This window comes from Stegodyphus dumicola, chromosome 8 (assembly GCF_044657685.1).
Source record: "Stegodyphus dumicola isolate Sdum_Otavi_A_Nest chromosome 8, ASM4465768v1".
In the NCBI taxonomy this organism is placed as follows: Eukaryota; Metazoa; Arthropoda; class Arachnida; order Araneae; family Eresidae; genus Stegodyphus; species Stegodyphus dumicola.
In genome coordinates this window covers 91,140,219-91,158,527 of record NC_140775.1, presented here as the reverse complement: position 1 = coordinate 91,158,527, position 18,309 = coordinate 91,140,219, and the positions used below count along the sequence as shown (strand labels likewise).

General features: G+C 36.6%; 1 protein-coding gene across 1 annotated transcript; it reads left to right on the top strand.

Moving 5' to 3' along the window:
• Positions 1-8,120: 8,120 nt before the first annotated feature.
• On the top strand, positions 8,121-12,464 carry LOC146995903 (uncharacterized). Its single transcript, XM_085822121.1, has 2 exons — positions 8,121-8,380; positions 9,081-12,464. Exons 1-2 carry the CDS (start codon positions 8,225-8,227, stop codon positions 10,167-10,169), a joined length of 1,245 nt encoding a protein of 414 aa, XP_085678247.1. The 5' UTR covers positions 8,121-8,224; the 3' UTR covers positions 10,170-12,464.
• The last annotated feature ends 5,845 nt before the right edge of the window (positions 12,465-18,309 follow it).

The following is an 18,309-nucleotide window of genomic DNA, read 5'->3' as shown; positions in this document are numbered from 1 at the left end:
CCTTCGGCGATCATCTCCGTCACTCGGTAGAGTTGGTGAGTGGTAGAATGCTTCTGTCTAAAACGATATTGTTCTTGGATGAGGATGTTGTCGTCCTGCAGAAAGTTTTGAATTCTTTTTAAAATCACAGCTTCAGCAATCTTACTGAGTGCGGAAAGAAGACTTATCGGCCTGTATGATGCGGCGAGGGTGGGGTCTTTTCCCGGCTTCAGTATAGCCGTCTTCCAATTGGCTGGGAAAGTACTGGCCAAGGAAGGGTTCTATTACGGGGCTCTTAGGCATGTAGCCTTTATCCCCACATCGCCAAAGAATTATCTTTATCTCCAGAAAGAAGGTACCGCATAGAGGTAAATTTAGTGCCAAAATGTTAATTTAACAAAAAGAGTAACTGCCTTCCACAGTGATAAAAGGTAAAAACACTGAAGGACTTAATTTAGTAATTTTGGTGTCGAATAAGGGCCAGAATCAATTTGGAGGGGTTACATCATTAATTTTGAAAAGCATCTTGATCAATGGTCATGTGGTGTTAACTACACGAGAGCGGAAACACTCTCGCGAAAAACTTCATGTCGCAAGTGTTTCGGGTCCGGAGGAGGGAAAAAGCGGGAAGTCGTTAGGCGATTTTGAATTAAAGAGACACGGCCAGCAATGCCTCTGAGGAGAAACTTTTATAAACATAATAAGCTTGCATTAATTTTAAATGTTATGATAACTAATGAAAAAGCATTAAATTCTCTTAAAGAGATTAAATTAAGTAATCCTTGCACTAGAACCCTTTTAAGAAGGGAACAAAGATGTGCTTAGAGCCTGATAACAACCGCTTACGGTTGAAAGAAGTAAGATTGCCCGATTACGGAACAAAGAGAGAGTGCCTCTGAGGGAAGCTGAAAGATCAGCGAATTCACTCAGGCGGGGGTGGCAGCGAACGAGTGTGTTGAAACCTTCGAGGAGCCTCGTCTCCATAGCAACGCCTCTTGGGAAAAGGAAGCGCATTATATGCGTTCTCCAGAATAGCTGTGGGTCTCTTTTTAGACGATGCAATTCCCGGATGATAAACAGGGAGGCTGTGGAGTACAGGGTTTCCGATCGAAGGAATCTTTTGGAAAAAGTTAGCCGAAAGTCGTTGTATAAAGCGATTTATGGGGATAATTTTGGCTGCATTATGAATGTCCTCGTTCGTAACAAACCAAGGAGCTTTATAAATTTGCCGTAGCATAATGTTCTGAAAAATTTTGAATGTGTTTCCTGTTAGTAATTGCTGCTGCGCCCCAAACCGGGCTAGCATATGTCAGAATTCGGCGTTATCATTGATTTATAGAGCAAAATCCCGTTTTTCGTGGACAGGTCGCTATTTCTAGCGAAAAAAGGCAGTAATTGGGTTTTGACAACCTTCGCATTCGAAATTGTTTTTCGAATGAGAGGTTGCCAAGTTAATTTTGAATCAAGTATCACTCCTAGATACTTATAGTTAGGAACCCAGGGAATTGGTTCTCCGAAGAACTGCAAGTTGGGTAAATTTGGGAAAATACTTCGGATAAATAAAGTGGCAGCAAATTTAGCGACATTAATTTTGATCTTCCACAGTCCGAGTCAGAGCTCTAGGCTTGAAAGATAATTCTGCAGTGCAGAAATTACCATGGAGGTGTTGGAATGTTGGTTCGTGATGGCTGTGTCGTCCGCATATAAATCTAGATCGACATTAGGTGACTTAGGTATGTCATTTACGTAGATGTTGAACATTTCAGGTCTGAGCAAACTTCCTTATGGAACCCCAGCACAGATTGGACGCGAAGTTGAGTATTCATGGCGAACTCGCACCCGAAAGGATCTACCAGTCAAGTACGAGTTGATAGTTTTAATGAGTTGTGCCGAAAAACCAATCCGCATGAACTTGTAAATAAGCCCGTCATACCAAGTCCTGTCAAAGGCCTTGGCAATGTCAAGATAGACAATTCCAGTTTTCTCTTGTTTACGAAAGCCCTCGTGAATGAATTCCACTACGCGGAGTAACTGGTGTACCTTGGAGTATTCAGGCCGGAAGCCAAATTGTTCCGGGATTATTAAATTTCGATCACGGCAGAATTCATTCAGGCTTTTAAGTAAAACAAATTCATATATTTTTGAGAGAGATGTTAAGAAGCTAATAGGCCTGTAGTTACGGGGAGATTTAAATTTTGACCCGGTTTTGGAATAGGAATGACTGCAATTTTCCAACAGTCAGAAAAGTAACACTTTTTAAGCATAATGTTAATCAAGACCGTAATCCATACAATATACATAATGGGGAAGTTTTTGATCATGCGATTCGAAATTTGATCTATGCCAGGGGCCTTCTTCAGTTTCATTTTATCGATGAACCTCCAGCACCTCAGTTGGATCAGTCAGCCTGAGATCAGACGTGAAGGGTTGTGTTAAGAAATGTACGTGATTGTATGCGCCCCTGTGTAACCGGACGGTTACAGTAGGCGTCGTTATTTGGACTGAATTGTGTAGCAAGGCTGTCAGCAATAACTTCAGCCTTTTCAGTGTCTGCAAAAGCCATCTGGTTAGCATTGGCCGTTTCAAGGGGCGGAATGTGTTTATATTGTTTGCGTAGTCGGGCGGCAGCGCGCCAAACCGACCCGTCGTCAGTCGTTAGGGACTCAATGTAGTGTTTCCACTCCGCTTGTTTTTGCAAACGGGTTTCAGACCTAATTTCGTTCTATAGTCTGCGAAATTAACACGGATACTGGGATCACGTGTTTTTTGCAGGTAGTCATGCCGCTTAATTTTGGATTTCGTATCCGGCGGGAGCCTAGCGCTCGGATGGGTGATAGGTTTCGAAGCCGCGGCTCTCGCTTCTTTCAGTAAAGATTCCATGTTTTTGATACACCTATCTAAGTCCGCATTGCTGGAAATTTTGATAGGGAGGGGTAGCTGTACGTTCCAAAATAAACCGAAAATCATCCCGATTTGTTGAGACTTGCTCCTGTAATTTTAAGTATCGATTTTGAATATCTAGGGTAATCAAAACATGGTAGTGATCAGAATCTAACTCTTGAATCACTTTAATTTCATGCCGAAAGTAAACATTATAAAAAGCAGCCAGATCAAAAACTGCGGGAGATCCTCTTACAGTTTGGAAAGACAGGGCAGTAGGAGCTCTGAGCCCATGAATTTAGACTAATGCCAAACCTGTTTCTATTAGGCAGGACCAAGCGGTAAGGTGTGAATTTAGATAACCAGCAATGATTAGGTGATTAAGACACAATAACACGCCGAATAAATACTTGCTTGATTACTTGACTACTATAATAATCTTCCTTTGGGGAACTGGACTTTCTAGAGGCATTTCACATTCAAAAAATCTTTCTGTTCTAGTTAACGATCCTAATTCCAATCCATCTTTGCCTTTGGCCTTTAAAGAAATTATGTTTTAGTTCTAGTTTCACCAACAGATGGCGCCACTTGCTTATTCTTGCCCAGGCTTTCTTATCTTATCTAATCACTATTTCCTATCTTGTTCATTTGCGGGTTTGCAGCTGAGGATGGTGGTTCGGTAAAACCATTGAAACTAGTCCTGTGAAAATTTTGAAAATATAACGCTGATTTTTGTTGTTTGACTTCTGAATTAATGTGGTGTGTGGTGTATTTAATTATGGTAAAGCACACTAGGGCTATCTGCCTAAGAGGAGGGATGCCTTTCGTGGAGGACTTTCTAAGGGAAACTGGCTCGTATACACGTTACACATGGGGAAAACCACGAAAATACCCATGCAGCCAGCCCGTTCGCGGGATTCGAACCTCGGACCGAACTACCAGTGTCCAGCGACTTTACCGCTCGGCCGCTTCTGAATTAATGATTAGGTGATTTGAGACTATGAGAAGTTTATCAAAATCACTGACCAGGGAAAAACATTCCTCCCACGACCTTGTGGGGGAAGGTATGCCGAAACAACTGTAAGGGGGGGGAGAATTTTGTATAAAAATTTTCATAATAGTCGCTTCCACATGTTTCAAATTTGGGAGGGGGGTATCATGTGATGTTTAATCGAATGTTTCACGTAGATACAGGTGCCACCACTTGCATGTCTGCCATATGAAACCCTGTCAGTCGAGTATATGTCATAGTTCCCAATTCTGGGAATTCGCCCTGGGATAAAATGGGTCTCTTGAACCAAAAGTACATCAAGATCTTGCTCTGCAATGAAATGCCTCACTTCATGGATCTTATTATAAATACTATTTGCATTCCAAGTGCAAATGGAGAGTGAGCTTTTTGTGACAAGTCTTATATCACGTTGGGAGTTGAGTTTTAGGCCGTAAATTGTAGGTTCTGCAAATATAACAGGAGACATAGGCCGAAAGTTTAGCCGAATCAGTCTGAAAGTTCAATATAACTTTCATATATATAGAATGCTTTCATTAAGGGGTGAGCCTGCCTAAGCTTTGGCGTAGCCTTTTTGAAAGCAAGAAGCACAATATGCTTGTCTACCGCTGGGTCGCGGGAGATATCAATCAAGCATTTTAGAGTGGAGGCGAAAATATCGTCCGAGTCGGCACTCTCTGCTGAAGTGGCTGTGGGGTTACAGCTTTTATTTTTGCAGTAACCGGCAGTGTTGGATGTCTGGAATCACATCCTGGCTCCTTGGTTGCATTCCATATCGCCGCTGCATAAGTCAGCGGGTAACACCACTGGGGCGAGCATGTGCGGGACATCTCGGTGGTTCGGCGTTTGCCGTGGTGGTTGTAGTGCCCTGAGAAGGAGCTGCCGAGGCAGCGGCCCTATTCCTAGGCGTGGATTTGTTACCACGAATCCGTTGATTGCCTGGGAAACGAGGAAAGGATCTAAAATTGGCCGGATGATCTCCTCCGCAGTTGCAGCAAATAGCAGAAATATCCATGGGTCTGGTACATTCAGAAGCCCAGTGTGGCTCAGAGCATCTCACACAACGGATTTCTCAGGTGCAGACTTCCGAAGAGTGGAAGAAACCCTGACACCGAAAGCATTGAGTAGGGCTCTTGCGGCCGCGATAACGCTCTGCTGACCGCTGTGCCCCACATGCCATAGACAGCAAACAGATGGTCGATGAAGGGGTGTAGGAGTACTTGTAAATAAACAAGTGACATTGGATGTTTGGAACGTGGCTGAGTAAGCCGAACGCACCGATGCACTTTAAAGCCCATCGCCGCGACTTCATCTTTCACGTCCTCGATTTCGGTTTCAACCGCGAGGCCTCTAATAACAATTTTGATCGGCCGGTCCTGCTGTAGGTCTAAAGTCTTATACTGGATGCCAGCCTTTTTCATCCAGCGGGTAACCTTCCGGAACTCAAGTTCGATTTGAACGAACAATTTTAGATAAGGTCCAGTGAGCTTGCTCTGAATATTGGGGGCAATCTCAAGCAAAAAAATTAATTGCGTCTTCCTTTGCTTGCTCGATTTAACGTGAATTGCCGGAATAGATGGTTGCTGCGGAGGGGGGGGGGAGACGCTCCTCACATACTCGCTAGAAGAACTTGTTTCTTCACTTTCTATCTCCTGGCTGCCAGGGGTGGTAGAAATGGGGGCCGGAGTACACTGCTCTTTCACCGAGCCTGACAAAGCCTCTTTGATAGCTTCATACTTGTTCTTTGAAATGTTCACCTTTGACATTCTTTTGGTTCATCGTGACCTCTGACCTTTCGGTCGAAATGTTACTGCGTGCCATTTTGGCAAACATATTGAATTTAGAAACATTATCGGAATTATTTCCATTATTAGTTCCAGTAGATTTAACATTTTCATTAGTATATGATTGAGAATTATTATGCTTTCTACCAGTCACATTAGAATTAATATTTGAATCAATAGATATAACTTCATTATCAGAATAATCACTCTCATAATTTCCGACGGGTTTACCTTGCTTACGAGAAGCGGGGGGGGGGGGTTATGAAACCGTCCTCATCAATACTTTGCCCTTTGCGCTTACGCGTTAATTTGGGCTTGCCTACACTGATTACTTTATGTAATTTTTCTAATTTCTCTTTACGGAGAACTTCTTTCTCCTTAGCTTCAGTAAGTTTATCTATGGCCTTCTGCTCCTTCATTTTCAAAAAGTCATCCCTGGTCGGAGAAAAGTGGAAAATTTGGAAGTCCGTGGTATTAGCAATTTCATTAATTTTGAAAAATAACGTCTTACCCGATCGGTCCATGCACCTTATAAGAAATAGACCAACCCAAATGGCTTTTCTCCCCCTTCTGGCGCGTTCCCGGCTGTCACCTTGACCACATCCGGAGGAGTAGGGACGACTTGCAGAAACTTACAATGGTTGGCTATTGCAGTGTGTATAATTGTCAAGAAAAAGTTGGTTGTAGCGCCCCATTTCACAAATTAGAATTTTTAGATATTTTTATTTTTTAAACTGAGATTAATTTTTAAAAATTTAGCATATTTATCAAGCATAATTAGCGTTCCAAATAATTATAGAGCTGTTGCATGCTTTCAGGCCTGGCTATTTTTTTAGCTTTTCCTATGCTGTAAGGAAATTTGTAACTATTTCTTTTAGAAAATAATATTTTAAATCTGAACTAATAGAAAATTTCAAACAAAGAATTTTCTCTTATAATTTTTATTGAATAAATAAGTAAAAAATACTAAAATTTTTGCTTAAAATTCTAATCTGTGCTGCTTTTTTAAGATTATAGGTGAATATTATAGCATATTTTTTATAAAGGAGTTTTATTTCAATTATATTTCACAATAGTACATTGTAGTGATAAACACTTTTAACTCCTTAATAATTTTATATATTTAATTCTAATGTCAAAATTGTAAGCTGTAATAATTGATTGTGCTAACATTTTATAGTGATTATTTTTTTAAAAATTTAATTCTAGTTCTGCATAAGATCTTTTTATTTACTGTGAATTTAATTTCTTAGCCCAAAGGGTCGGTACCCCAGAAAGGCTATTAGTTTCGAAACTGCATTTTGCGCTGTTTCATTATAAAAGTCCGTTTGACTTTGCAAATTGTTGCCGCCAAATATTATGACCTTGTATTATATTTAAAGAAATTTAATAATGAATAATCTGCATGAATACATGTATGTTTCTCGCACTGTGAAAAAATGACGCTGAGCCATCAAATTTTGAATAACGTAATCCTCTACCCGAACATTCGGAATTTCTAATTTGTTTTAATCCATTTCATATTTTGTAAAACTTTAACAAATTTTTGATTAAGAAACTCAACGAGTTCAAAGCGTGCAAATGGCAACACTGTACGGAAAATAATATTTTTTTTTCTCCAGCGCGGAAATTCTAAAGATATGTTGTTTTCAAATATTTTGTCATACTGCTAGGATACTGCTGTTGAATTGAATTTTGTGTGGTTTACGGGCGAAGAACGTAATATTCAATAAATAGAGGTAAAACACAAAACGTTAAAAAAACGTCCCTTTGAGCATAACATAAAATCTGTGTGCTTCCACATTTTATTTATTTATTTTCATTACACTGAGAAAAGCTTATGCTTCGAATTTTATGAATTATTAAAATAAAAAATAATCTTATGATGTTAATAATTAATGATTATGTGATGAAATAAGTGATCATATGCTCAATAATTATGATCAAATAATTAATGATCATATGATTAATTAAAAAATATACCAGATCTTGTTTCATTTTGCTTTATTTGTTTCAAAGCTTCATTTACTATCATTCTTATTTAATTTTCTTTATTTGTACTCAAAAGTAAGTTCATAAATTTTTCGTTTAGAGTTTTTACTGTTTTGCCAAAGTAAAGATGATTATACAAGAATTACACGTGAAAAGAATGCGCAAAATGCAGTAAAAAGTGCTTTAAAGAGATATATTAAATCTTATTTGAAAAAACTGTGACTTTCATAACCTCGTCACTTATAAATCGTATCACATTTAATAATCAAAAACAATTATGTGATACTAACGCCATAGGTTTCAATGTTAAAGTAAACCAGATCGTCCCCACTCTTTCTTGCGGACATGTGGGTGATGCCAACACCTCCTTATAGAAGGAAGCCGGGACACTGAAGCGAGGGGAAGCTCTGACGTCACAGGTAGTCGTCTCTGACTCACCTCGCTCCTTCAAACAAAATCAAAGCCCCGTAGTTGAGCCAAGAGCGACGAACGTGGAGCGGTTATTTGTGTTAGCGACAGAGTTTTTATATTGTCTCGTGCTTTTTTTATATATTGTCTCGTGCTTTTATAATTTCATACGATGCCTCATAAATGTGCTGTAGCCACATGTCGTGGTAATTATAAAAACGGACCAAAAGTGGCTGTATTCAAGTTTCCAAATGAGACTGAACTCCGGATGAAATGGATAAGGAGTCTACGAAGAAAAGATGGCTTTCAACCTACTAAACATACCAGAGTAAGTTCAATTTTACTGCATTTTTTATGTTTTGTATCTTTACATTTTTTTATTACTTTTATTGATAGGTATGTGATGTTTATGCTTACGATATTAGATTTTGATCTGTGGGTAAGAAGTTTTATGTTTGAAAGATTTTAATCTTGCCTGTTTTAATCATTTCAAAAAAATATTTTCCTTCAAAGTTTTATGAATGAAATAAAGTTCCATATAACAGGAATAATTCTAAATTTAGTAGTTACATAAATGCCAATAATTTGTAAATGCTTTCTAGTATACTGTGCAGGCAGATTCTGTAGTTATTCCAAATTTATCATAATTTATATGACAAGGAACTACTAAGTAATCATAATAGGTTTCATTTTAAAATTTTTGTAATGATATATGAAAGTTTGGTATGATGTATTCAAGGTAATTATTTGTATTTGGTAACCAGTGTTTGTTGTAAACAATTATCTCAAATATATAATTTTCTTTAAATGTAAATAAAGCTGTAATCATTATGATGAGCATTCCAGATTTTACAAATTACTTAAATTATACACGTAATTGAAATGATATTACTGGTTTTTTAATTCGTATTTATGTATCAAATTATTTATTTAAATCATAGGGCTTATTGACTTCTGTTACTAAATATTAACATGCATCTAACTTTTGTACTCACAACAAGTTGATTTTTGAATATTTTCTTTTATAGGTATGTGAATTACATTTTCGATCAGATGAAATAATACGAGAAATCGAAATGTATGATGAGAAATCAGCGAAGTTAATTAAAGCTCCAATTTCTAGGCCACGTTTGAAAAAAGGATGCATACCTTCTCAGTTCCCTGATGGCCCATCCTACATGTCATCAAATTCTGTATCGAGAATGTCACCAGAAAAGAAGAAAGCTCGTTTAGAAGAGAAATACCTGGAGAAAGCGATAGAAGAAAGTTTGAAAATGAAAGAACGGTATGATAATGAACGATCATTTGAAAGTTTAATTGAATTCAATAATTGCCTAGAACATCAGATTTTAGAAACATTTTGGACAACTGTACATACTGAAAATTCAACTATGTTACTTGATATTTTAAGTGACCCAGCTCCAGAAATTCAGAAATCGGTAGTAATAAATGAGGATTTAACAGTATGTGTTTATATTAAAAACATCGCTATAAAATCTATTGGTAAATTTGTTTTCCCTCTAAAAATTAGTAATGTAAATATGTTTCTAGAAGTACTAAAGGAAGTTGAAAGTCTGTCTCATAACTTACAAAATGAAGAATATATTAAGAATTCTATACAAATTGTGGATGATATGCTTTCAGAATTGAAAAGAGTGTTACCTGAAAAAGAAACTGAACTGAACTTCCTTTCAGAGCAAGTAAATAAACTAAATGTAAAGAAAGAGAAGTATCGATATACTCCAGATTTACTTATTTTTTGCAGTTTGTTAAACTCGATCTCACCGCATGCATACAAGTTTTTACGACATTCAGGTTACATTTCTATTCCCCATCCACGTACTATTCGTAGAACTTGTTCAATGTTTTCTCTTAATCCTATTACTGAGCAATTTAATGATGACTTTTTAGGATATGTTAAACAAAGATGCAAGGATTTAGAAGAAAATGATAAAACTGTAATTATTATGATGGATGAAGTGCATTTAAATTCATGTTTCGATTTTAAAGGAGGAAATTTGTGTGGCATGGCCTACAACTGTGAAAAAGCTAATCGCGTAAAAAAGTATCTCGGTTTGTGTTTTAGTGCGGCCACTACTTTTATCATTTGGGTATAAGTTTGGTGTTGACATATGGTAAAATGCTTTCTCCTGATAAAAGTGATGTTTCAGCATGCTTACCGAATGATATGTATATAATAACTGCCACTGTTATACTGGTAATGGGTCATTATAATTTTGTTGATATGAACATATACTGACTGTTTTATATTTAGATGACTTGAAATATTGAAGAAGGCATGTCTTTTTTACTTCCTTGTACGAAGTAAAAAGGAAGTATTGTAATCGCGAAAAGTTTCAGGCAGCATATTTCACCGAAAATATCCATTTTGACCACTATCGAATGCAATTTAACGATGTTTTTGCACCATATCTGTACGTAAGGACAGAATAAAATACTCTTTTCCTTCAAAAAAATTATAAAACTGCTTAAAAAAACTGAAACTAAAATTAATTCTGAAGAGAATTTTTCGTGGCTTCTGTATGAACGTATGTACGTACGTTCGTGCGTACGTACATATCTCACATAACTCAAAAACGAGTAGCCTCAGAACGTTGAAATTTTGTATATAGGACTGCTATAACATGTATATGTGCACCTCGTATTTTGGTTGCAATCGGCCACACCAAACGTATATAAATATATTTATATATATATCCACTCTATGACTTGAAATATTGAAGAAGGAATTTCCTTGCCTTTAATTTGTCATCGCATAAAAATGTGTGTGGGTTATGTTTTAAGTGGCCACTACTCTTATCATTTTGATATAATTTTTGTGTTAACATATGGTAAAATGTTTTATCGAGGTAACAGTTATATGTTTCCAGCATGATTAGAAAATTGTATGTTTATAATAGCTGCTGCTATTATACTGGGAATGGGTCATTATAATTTTGTTCATATGGACATGCACTGACTGTTTTATATTCAGAGCACTTGAAAGATGATAATATTGAAAAATTCATTTTCGTGCTGTTGAGTGTTTGCTGCATAAAATGGTATCCGGGTTGTATTTAAATGGCTACCACTTAATGTTTAGTAAGTGGTTATCATTTGGTGTTAACATACTGTAAAATGCTTTCTCATGATAAAAGTTGTGTTTCAGCATGCTTACAAGATAACAAGTTTATGGTAACTGCTGCTTTTATACTGAGAATGGGTCATTATAATTTATATTTTTTATATGGTCATGTACTGACTGTTTTACACTTAAAAATATTGAAAAATTCATTTCCTTGTCTTTAATTTGTTGTTGTGTAAAAAAGGGTCTATGTTGTGTCTTTAAGTGGCCATTACTTATATCATTTGAGTATAATTTTCATGTTACCATATGATAAATTACTTTATCAAGATAACAGTTATGTGTTTCAGCATGGCGACAAAATAACAGGTTTGTAATAACTCCTACTATTATTCTGGGAATTGGCTGAATAAAGGGTGTCTCTGATTAGGAGCACTCATTTCACAAAACCTGTGATTTTCATGTGCATTTTGAAATTACCGGTGTCCCATAATTAAGACTGGTGGCTTTCTGGACAAATCATTTTGATATATTCTTTGCTTAAATTAAACAAGCCTGATAGCGAGTAACATAGAAGATAACGATTTTAGCTTGGAAAAATTACAACAAAATTGTGTTGCATGTAGTGACCAGATACTTTCAAATTGGATACTGGTGCATAGGTAAAACATTTTTATTATTTTCTATATTTGAAACATTAACTGATAATCACTTCCTTTACACAACATCAATAAATGTTTTTACATATACTGGTGATGCTGACATCCATTTGCTGTTGAATGTATCTTTATATGCTTCATAAATAATAATAGCCATCGTATAAAATTTAATATCATTTGTGCACCTGAAGTGTTTTAAATGGTAATGGACGGTCTTCTCAAGTGTTTGCCCGATATTTATCCATATTATGGCAGTATCGTAATACATTTTGAAACTATTAATTGGCTGTTGTAAAAAGTTAATAACAGTGTTTGTAATTGCCAGACAAAATGGGTTGAAATTTAACGAATAGAAACTTGAACTTGCAGTATCAAAATTTAAATATTAAGGTCACATAGTCTCATCTTATTGTTTCTGATGAGACCCAATTAATATAGAAGCAGTTTTGAAATTTTCACACCTGTTAATAAATAAGAATTGATGAGATTTCTTAGTATGGCAATATGCTTAATGAGATTTCTGCTTCAATTTTTACAAGAAAGTTTGAATAATTTATTGATAAAAAGAGATCAGCTGGTTTTAACTTATTTGTATGTTATAACTTAGGTGTTGTGTTGTTATGCTGACTGCTTGCATAAAATTGTAAATAAATTTTTTTTATTTTTCACTTGTGAATCTTTATTTTCAAGTTCAGCTATATAACTAACACAATACAGTTAAGTACATATACAACTAATATTATTGGTTCTACAGATTTAAGCAATAATTTTAAATTGCACATTGAATTATTTGCTAAGCAAACCTCTGATATACTAATTTATTTGAAACTTGCAAGACACATAGCATATTATAGACAAAATTTAGTGCATTTTTATACCATTTTCTTTTAAAGACAAATTACTGATTGGAAGAAAAATGAAATGATAAGTAATAGTTTGTATGCAGATAATTTGGGGTTTTTTCATAAATATTAGAAAAATATAAAGCAATATTAAATGAGGGAAAAGTCAGAAATTCCTTTTTTGAGTTAGTATGGCTGATTTTTAACTTTTTAAATGCTGCTGTGAAACCTACAAGGAAGTATAATTCATTAAAGTCAAGAAATAAGAAACAAAAAATTCTTAAATTTATGTCAAATTTTATTGTGTTAAATTTTGAAGTAATTAAATTATTCATTATATATAATTGAATCTCTGAATAAAATCCCACCCAAGTATCTATATCAAATAGTGAAATCAACGTTAAGTACGGCACTAGCGCGCAGCCTGTTTTGTTTCGTTGCTCTCTCGGGGTTTCGACATAGACGACTACGCGTGACGTCACAATCCAGTGTCCCGGCTTCCTTCTATAAGGAGGTGTTGGCCCAACCCACTGGGTTAGTCTATCTCTTACAAGGTCCATGGATAGGTCAAGTTGCTCATATCCATTTGTGTCCAGCGGCGTTGAAGATCGCTTCATGAATCTCTTTTGCCGTTGTATTTTTAGCTCGTAGAAAGTCACAATCAGCTGCGATTTATTATCCAATTGCACAGGTGAAGTCTCTGCACAAGTATCCACACTGATTGCATCCACATCACTCTCAATATTCGATGTATCCATGATATTATTCACATTATTATCGCAAAAATCCCCAGAACTCGGCTGCGTTGGCGGGAGCGCATCAGACGCACGTCCTACCTCCTCGAAATCCGGGAAGTACTGGATTCTGATCATAGCATTGATGATCTTTGTGAATTTACATAGCATTTTATCACCCATTTCTTTTATCTTATTACTGATTCTGTCCAATGCGGGGCTTTTCCGATTTTTTCTCTTCTCGATATAACTACTAACTTTTGAAGGCATGATTAAGGGGGGAGGTTTTCGAGAATCGCTGGTGTACTTCGAAGTAGTAGGACGTGTTTTCGATTCGCTCGTGCTGATAGCCTTCGATACGCTACCCACGCGGTTTTTCTTGTGCCATTTTGTTCGCCATATTGGATTTCAATCTTGTTCAGTGTGATATTGCGATGTTTTTCTCGACTTTAGTGACTGCTTAATTAAGGGCTTGTGCTAATTCGATGTGTTCGTCATGGCGGGAAAGGAATTTCCCCAGATTATTTCGAACTCTGGTGTTAAATCGATAGCCTTCCGGAATCAACTTCTTACGCTTACGATGACCTGTTAAAATATGTCAGTCGTAATTTTGATGATTGTTGGCAAGGCTTCATAGTTAAGGACACTTATTCGGCTACGGACTTTCTAAATACTAAGATACTTATGGACAGTCTTCAAAGAACGTTTCACGCGACGCGGAAACCCTAAAGACCTTTATGGAGTTTGTTAAAGACGAGGATGTGATCAAGAAACGGCGTACGGACTATGAAAAACCCAAAGCTTTCACTGAAGGAATCTACAGCATTTATCAAGGTAAGTGCAATTCATATTGCGCTCTGAATCCCTCTTATGCAAATATAACCTTTGAAGAAATACTTGTTTTAAAACATATGAGTAAAATTCCATGTCTTTCTGATACAGTTAATACTATCTGTAATGTGTCAAATGTTGATAATGTTAATACTGATGATACTTCTGTTAAGATTGTTGATAACTCTAATGTGAATGATAATAGTAAACCTAAAAACTCTAATGTGAATGATAATAGTAAACCTAAAAACTCTTAATGTGAATGATAATAGTAAACTTAAAATTTTTTTAGAAGCCCGACGGGGGTCGGGCTTCTAAAAAAATTTCAAAACGTGTGTTAAATGAAACTCAGGCTAATGAAGATAATAAAGAATATATCCTTCCTAAAAATACTGCTAGACCCAGTAAAATTGTTAAATGCAATATTGAAATTCCTCTTAAAAATGAATTTGAACAGTTATCTGTAAATAGTTCTGATAATGATGTGCAAATTATAAACGATAACATGGATTACTGATAATACTGATTCAGCGCCTAATGTGGCTAAGCCAAAACCCAGACCAATTATGGTTAAACCGGAAATCAAATTCGGTGATTTTATGAAAATTTTAAAAAGTGAAGCTAAATGTGAATTTGCGGGTAAGGTCAATGGGGACTTCCTAAAGATGTTTCCCAGTTCTGAAGATGACCACAAAATCATTACTAATTATTTAGACCTGAAAAAAGTTGATCGCTATGTGATACTTACGAAATTTGATAGACCAGTTAAGACCCACTGACTTCCCAATTGAAGACATTTCTGACGAGTTGCTCGTATGCATCGCATCAAAACGGGGTTCCCCATGCCCTTATTCCAAGTTCAGGTGGAGAACACCCCTGGTATGGAAAAAATCTATGATATTGCCATATTTTTAGATTTCTATGTCTCTGTTAAAAAATATACTGTAAATGGAAGTGTTGTGCAGTGTCATAACTGCCAACACTTCCATCGCTCTTCTGATACAGGCAAGCTAAAGCCCAGATGTGTTAAATGCGCTGGTCCTCACAAAACAGCTGATTGTTCCCAAAAAAGATTGGAAATTGTACGTTGTTGTAACTGCAATCAAACAGTACATACTGCGAATTTTCGCGGGTGTCCTAAATTTCCTGCACCCTATGTAAACAACAATAGACCTTCTGAAAATATTCATGCTAATGATTTCGTAAACCCTAACTCCAATGATAATCATGTTAAGAAAACTACTCACGTTGTTAAAAACAAAGCATATTCTGATGTAAAAATCTGCATACTAGTAATGCAAGCTCTAGCCATGCCACAAGCACTAATGATTCTAATACTAGCAAGACTGATGTCTCTAGCTTCAGTGCATTTCTTGAAATCATTAAGCTCTTCAGGGAGTTAGGTAAAATGTTTGAGGGTATTTCCCTCCGAGAAGTACTAGCAAAAATTACTTCGAAAATCCCAGAAATTAAAGGTGCAAATAATTCGTTAGATAAACTGTTTATTGTTTTCTCAATATTTGAAGATATCTTTGGTGCGATGCACAACAATTGATTAATTATACTGTTGATATTATTTACCTTACTATTTTGCACTGTCTATTAAGCATCCTGTTCATCTGTATTTACATCTTTTGGTGCGGTAAAGTCGCTGAACACTGGTAGTTCGGTCCGAGGTTCGAATCCCGCGAACGGGCTGGCTGCATGGGCGTTTTCGTGGTTTTCCCCATGTGTAACGTGTATACGAGCCAGTTTCCCTTAGAAAGTCCTCCACGAAGGCTTCCCTCCCCTTAGGCAGATAGCCCTCGAGGCTTTGCCATAATCACACATACATACATACACACATTTTTTGGTACCTGCATGTCAATCCAATCTCCACTTATTAACTATTCTTACTGCCTAATATTTAATTATGTATTTGTTTTTAATTTGTATATCATGTATTATTTTCTACTGTTATTTTTAAGGATTCAGAGTGCCAATTGATTCGTACTACCTAATATACTTTATTTTAGCTCTTGCTCACTCTTGCTCGACGGCTCTTCGCAGCTTTTCCCATTCGGATAATACACGATCAATTATTATTTTTTTCCATCAATTAGTGAACATATCTTTTCAGATATTAACTTATTATTAAAAAAAATCCTACAAGCATCTTTTTTGGCTACTTTTGCATCTAACATTCGAAATTTCAAACCTTTCTACAAGGGGTAGAGTTTCTGCGCAGGTACCCAGGTGATCTGACACCGTCCCACTGGAGTGCATGATTAAGGGATTTGATTCGTTGGGTGGAGGTGCTTGGTGTTGGTAGGACGCGTTCCTGTTGAGCTCCGGTTACGCGCCACGTACTTTTGCTATTTGTATTCGGTGGACTGCGATGTGATTATTTTTGTAAATTGCCAGCTGGTTCTAAAGTGTATGCTTAGTGTTTGAATTCATCGTGATTTAGTGACTCTGATTTTCGCGTGGCATGGAGGGAAATGGAGTCCCCCTGGCCACCATTACTGGGATAGTTCTACAAAAAGCGGCAGTTTTGTCGGATGAAGTTCGTGCTTATGGTGATGCAGTTTTAGAGAGAGACTGGTCAAGTCCACTAGATTTGGACTGTATTACGATGCAGGACTACCGCACTATGTCAGGACAAATTGCGCGGTGAGAAGGTTGTCTTTGTATGTTTAAAATGCAGTTGAATGAAAAGATAGACTGTGCTCGTTCGGAACGAGACAAAGCAGATATCCTTGCTAGATTTCTGGGTGGCATAGCCTGCGCTGAAGTACTCATGGAGCTGTTCAAAGGTAAGTGCAAGACTTTCAGGGTGCCAAATCCTAGTTATGTAAATGCAAATACTGTAAATATTGCTAAGAAAAATGCTTCAAATAATGTTAAATCCGTAACTAGTAGTGTTAATGAAATTGTGTGAAATAATGTTAAATCTTCACTTAGTAATGCTAATGGTTCGATGTGTAAGAGTAGCGAGAAAAAAAGTTGATGATGATATTGCCATAATTGATATATGTCAAACTAAAACTGATGTGAGTGTTGATAACTCTAAACCCCAGAGGGGTTCTAAAAAAGATAAACGTACTCTAACTACTTTACAGGACTCTGATGGCTTTATTCAGCCGCGTAATGTGGCCAGGCCAGCCAAAATTGTTAAGTGCAATACTAACATAGCTGTTGAACATAGCTGATTTGAAAGCCTGAATAATGATAATGATAAAAATGTTAATGATGTTGAAATGCCGGGAGAATCTGAAGTGCTTGCAATAACCCCCCCCCTCCCCAAATTAAGCCAGTAATGGTAAAGCCAAATGTCAAATTTTCGGATTTTACTAAAATCTTAAAAGAAGCTACTAAGCTTGAATTCCCAGATAATTACCACTAGATTAGATAAGCCTATCAAAGCAGTTATACGAGGGCTCCCAATAGACTGCCCTGTTGACGAAATTCGAGAGGAGTTAGAAAAATTAGGGTATAAAATGCGTAAGATTGCACAAATGCACTGGATACGTCCAAAGGCACCCATGCCACTGTTCCAGTTGCAAATTGAAAATTTCCCAGGTGTTGATAAAATTTACGACTTAAATTATCTAATGTGTTTTCATGTTGAAGTTTCTGTGTATAGATCAAGTGGAAGTGTTGTGCAGTGTCACAGCTGCCAACACTTCCACCACTCTTCTGATCAATGTAAATTCAAGCCCCCCTGCGTCAAGTGCGCGGGGTCGCATAAAATTAAAAATTGCTCTGCGAAGCGATTAGAAAATGTAATGTGTTGTAATTGCTGTCAGTCGGAACATAACACGAATTACCGTGGATACTTACGAAATTTTCATGCTAATGATGTCCCAAATTTCCTAAATTGCATAAAAATTCTAATATGAGAAATGTTAATATTAACAATGATGTTAAACCCTCTAGTAATACTAATTTCCAGTCAGACCAACTGAAAATGTTAAAAATACTGCTAATGTATCACATGGAGTAAGTCACGCAAATGTAACCAAAGGCAGATCGGAACCCGTAAATCAGGGTATTTTGCTCAGGAATGGTCAAAGTGCTGATTTTTCATTCAATGCATTTTCTGATATTTATAAAGTGTTTAAAGA

What these genes read in the sequence shown, in the direction of transcription:
- LOC146995903 (XM_085822121.1), top strand. Translation starts at nt 8,225, where the DNA reads ATGCCTCATAAATGTGCTGTAGCCACATGTCGTGGTAATTATAAAAAC. An exon ending in AACCTACTAAACATACCAGA is followed by an intron (nt 8,381 to 9,080) that starts GTAAGTTCAATT and finishes TTTCTTTTATAG; the next exon opens with GTATGTGAATTACATTTTCG.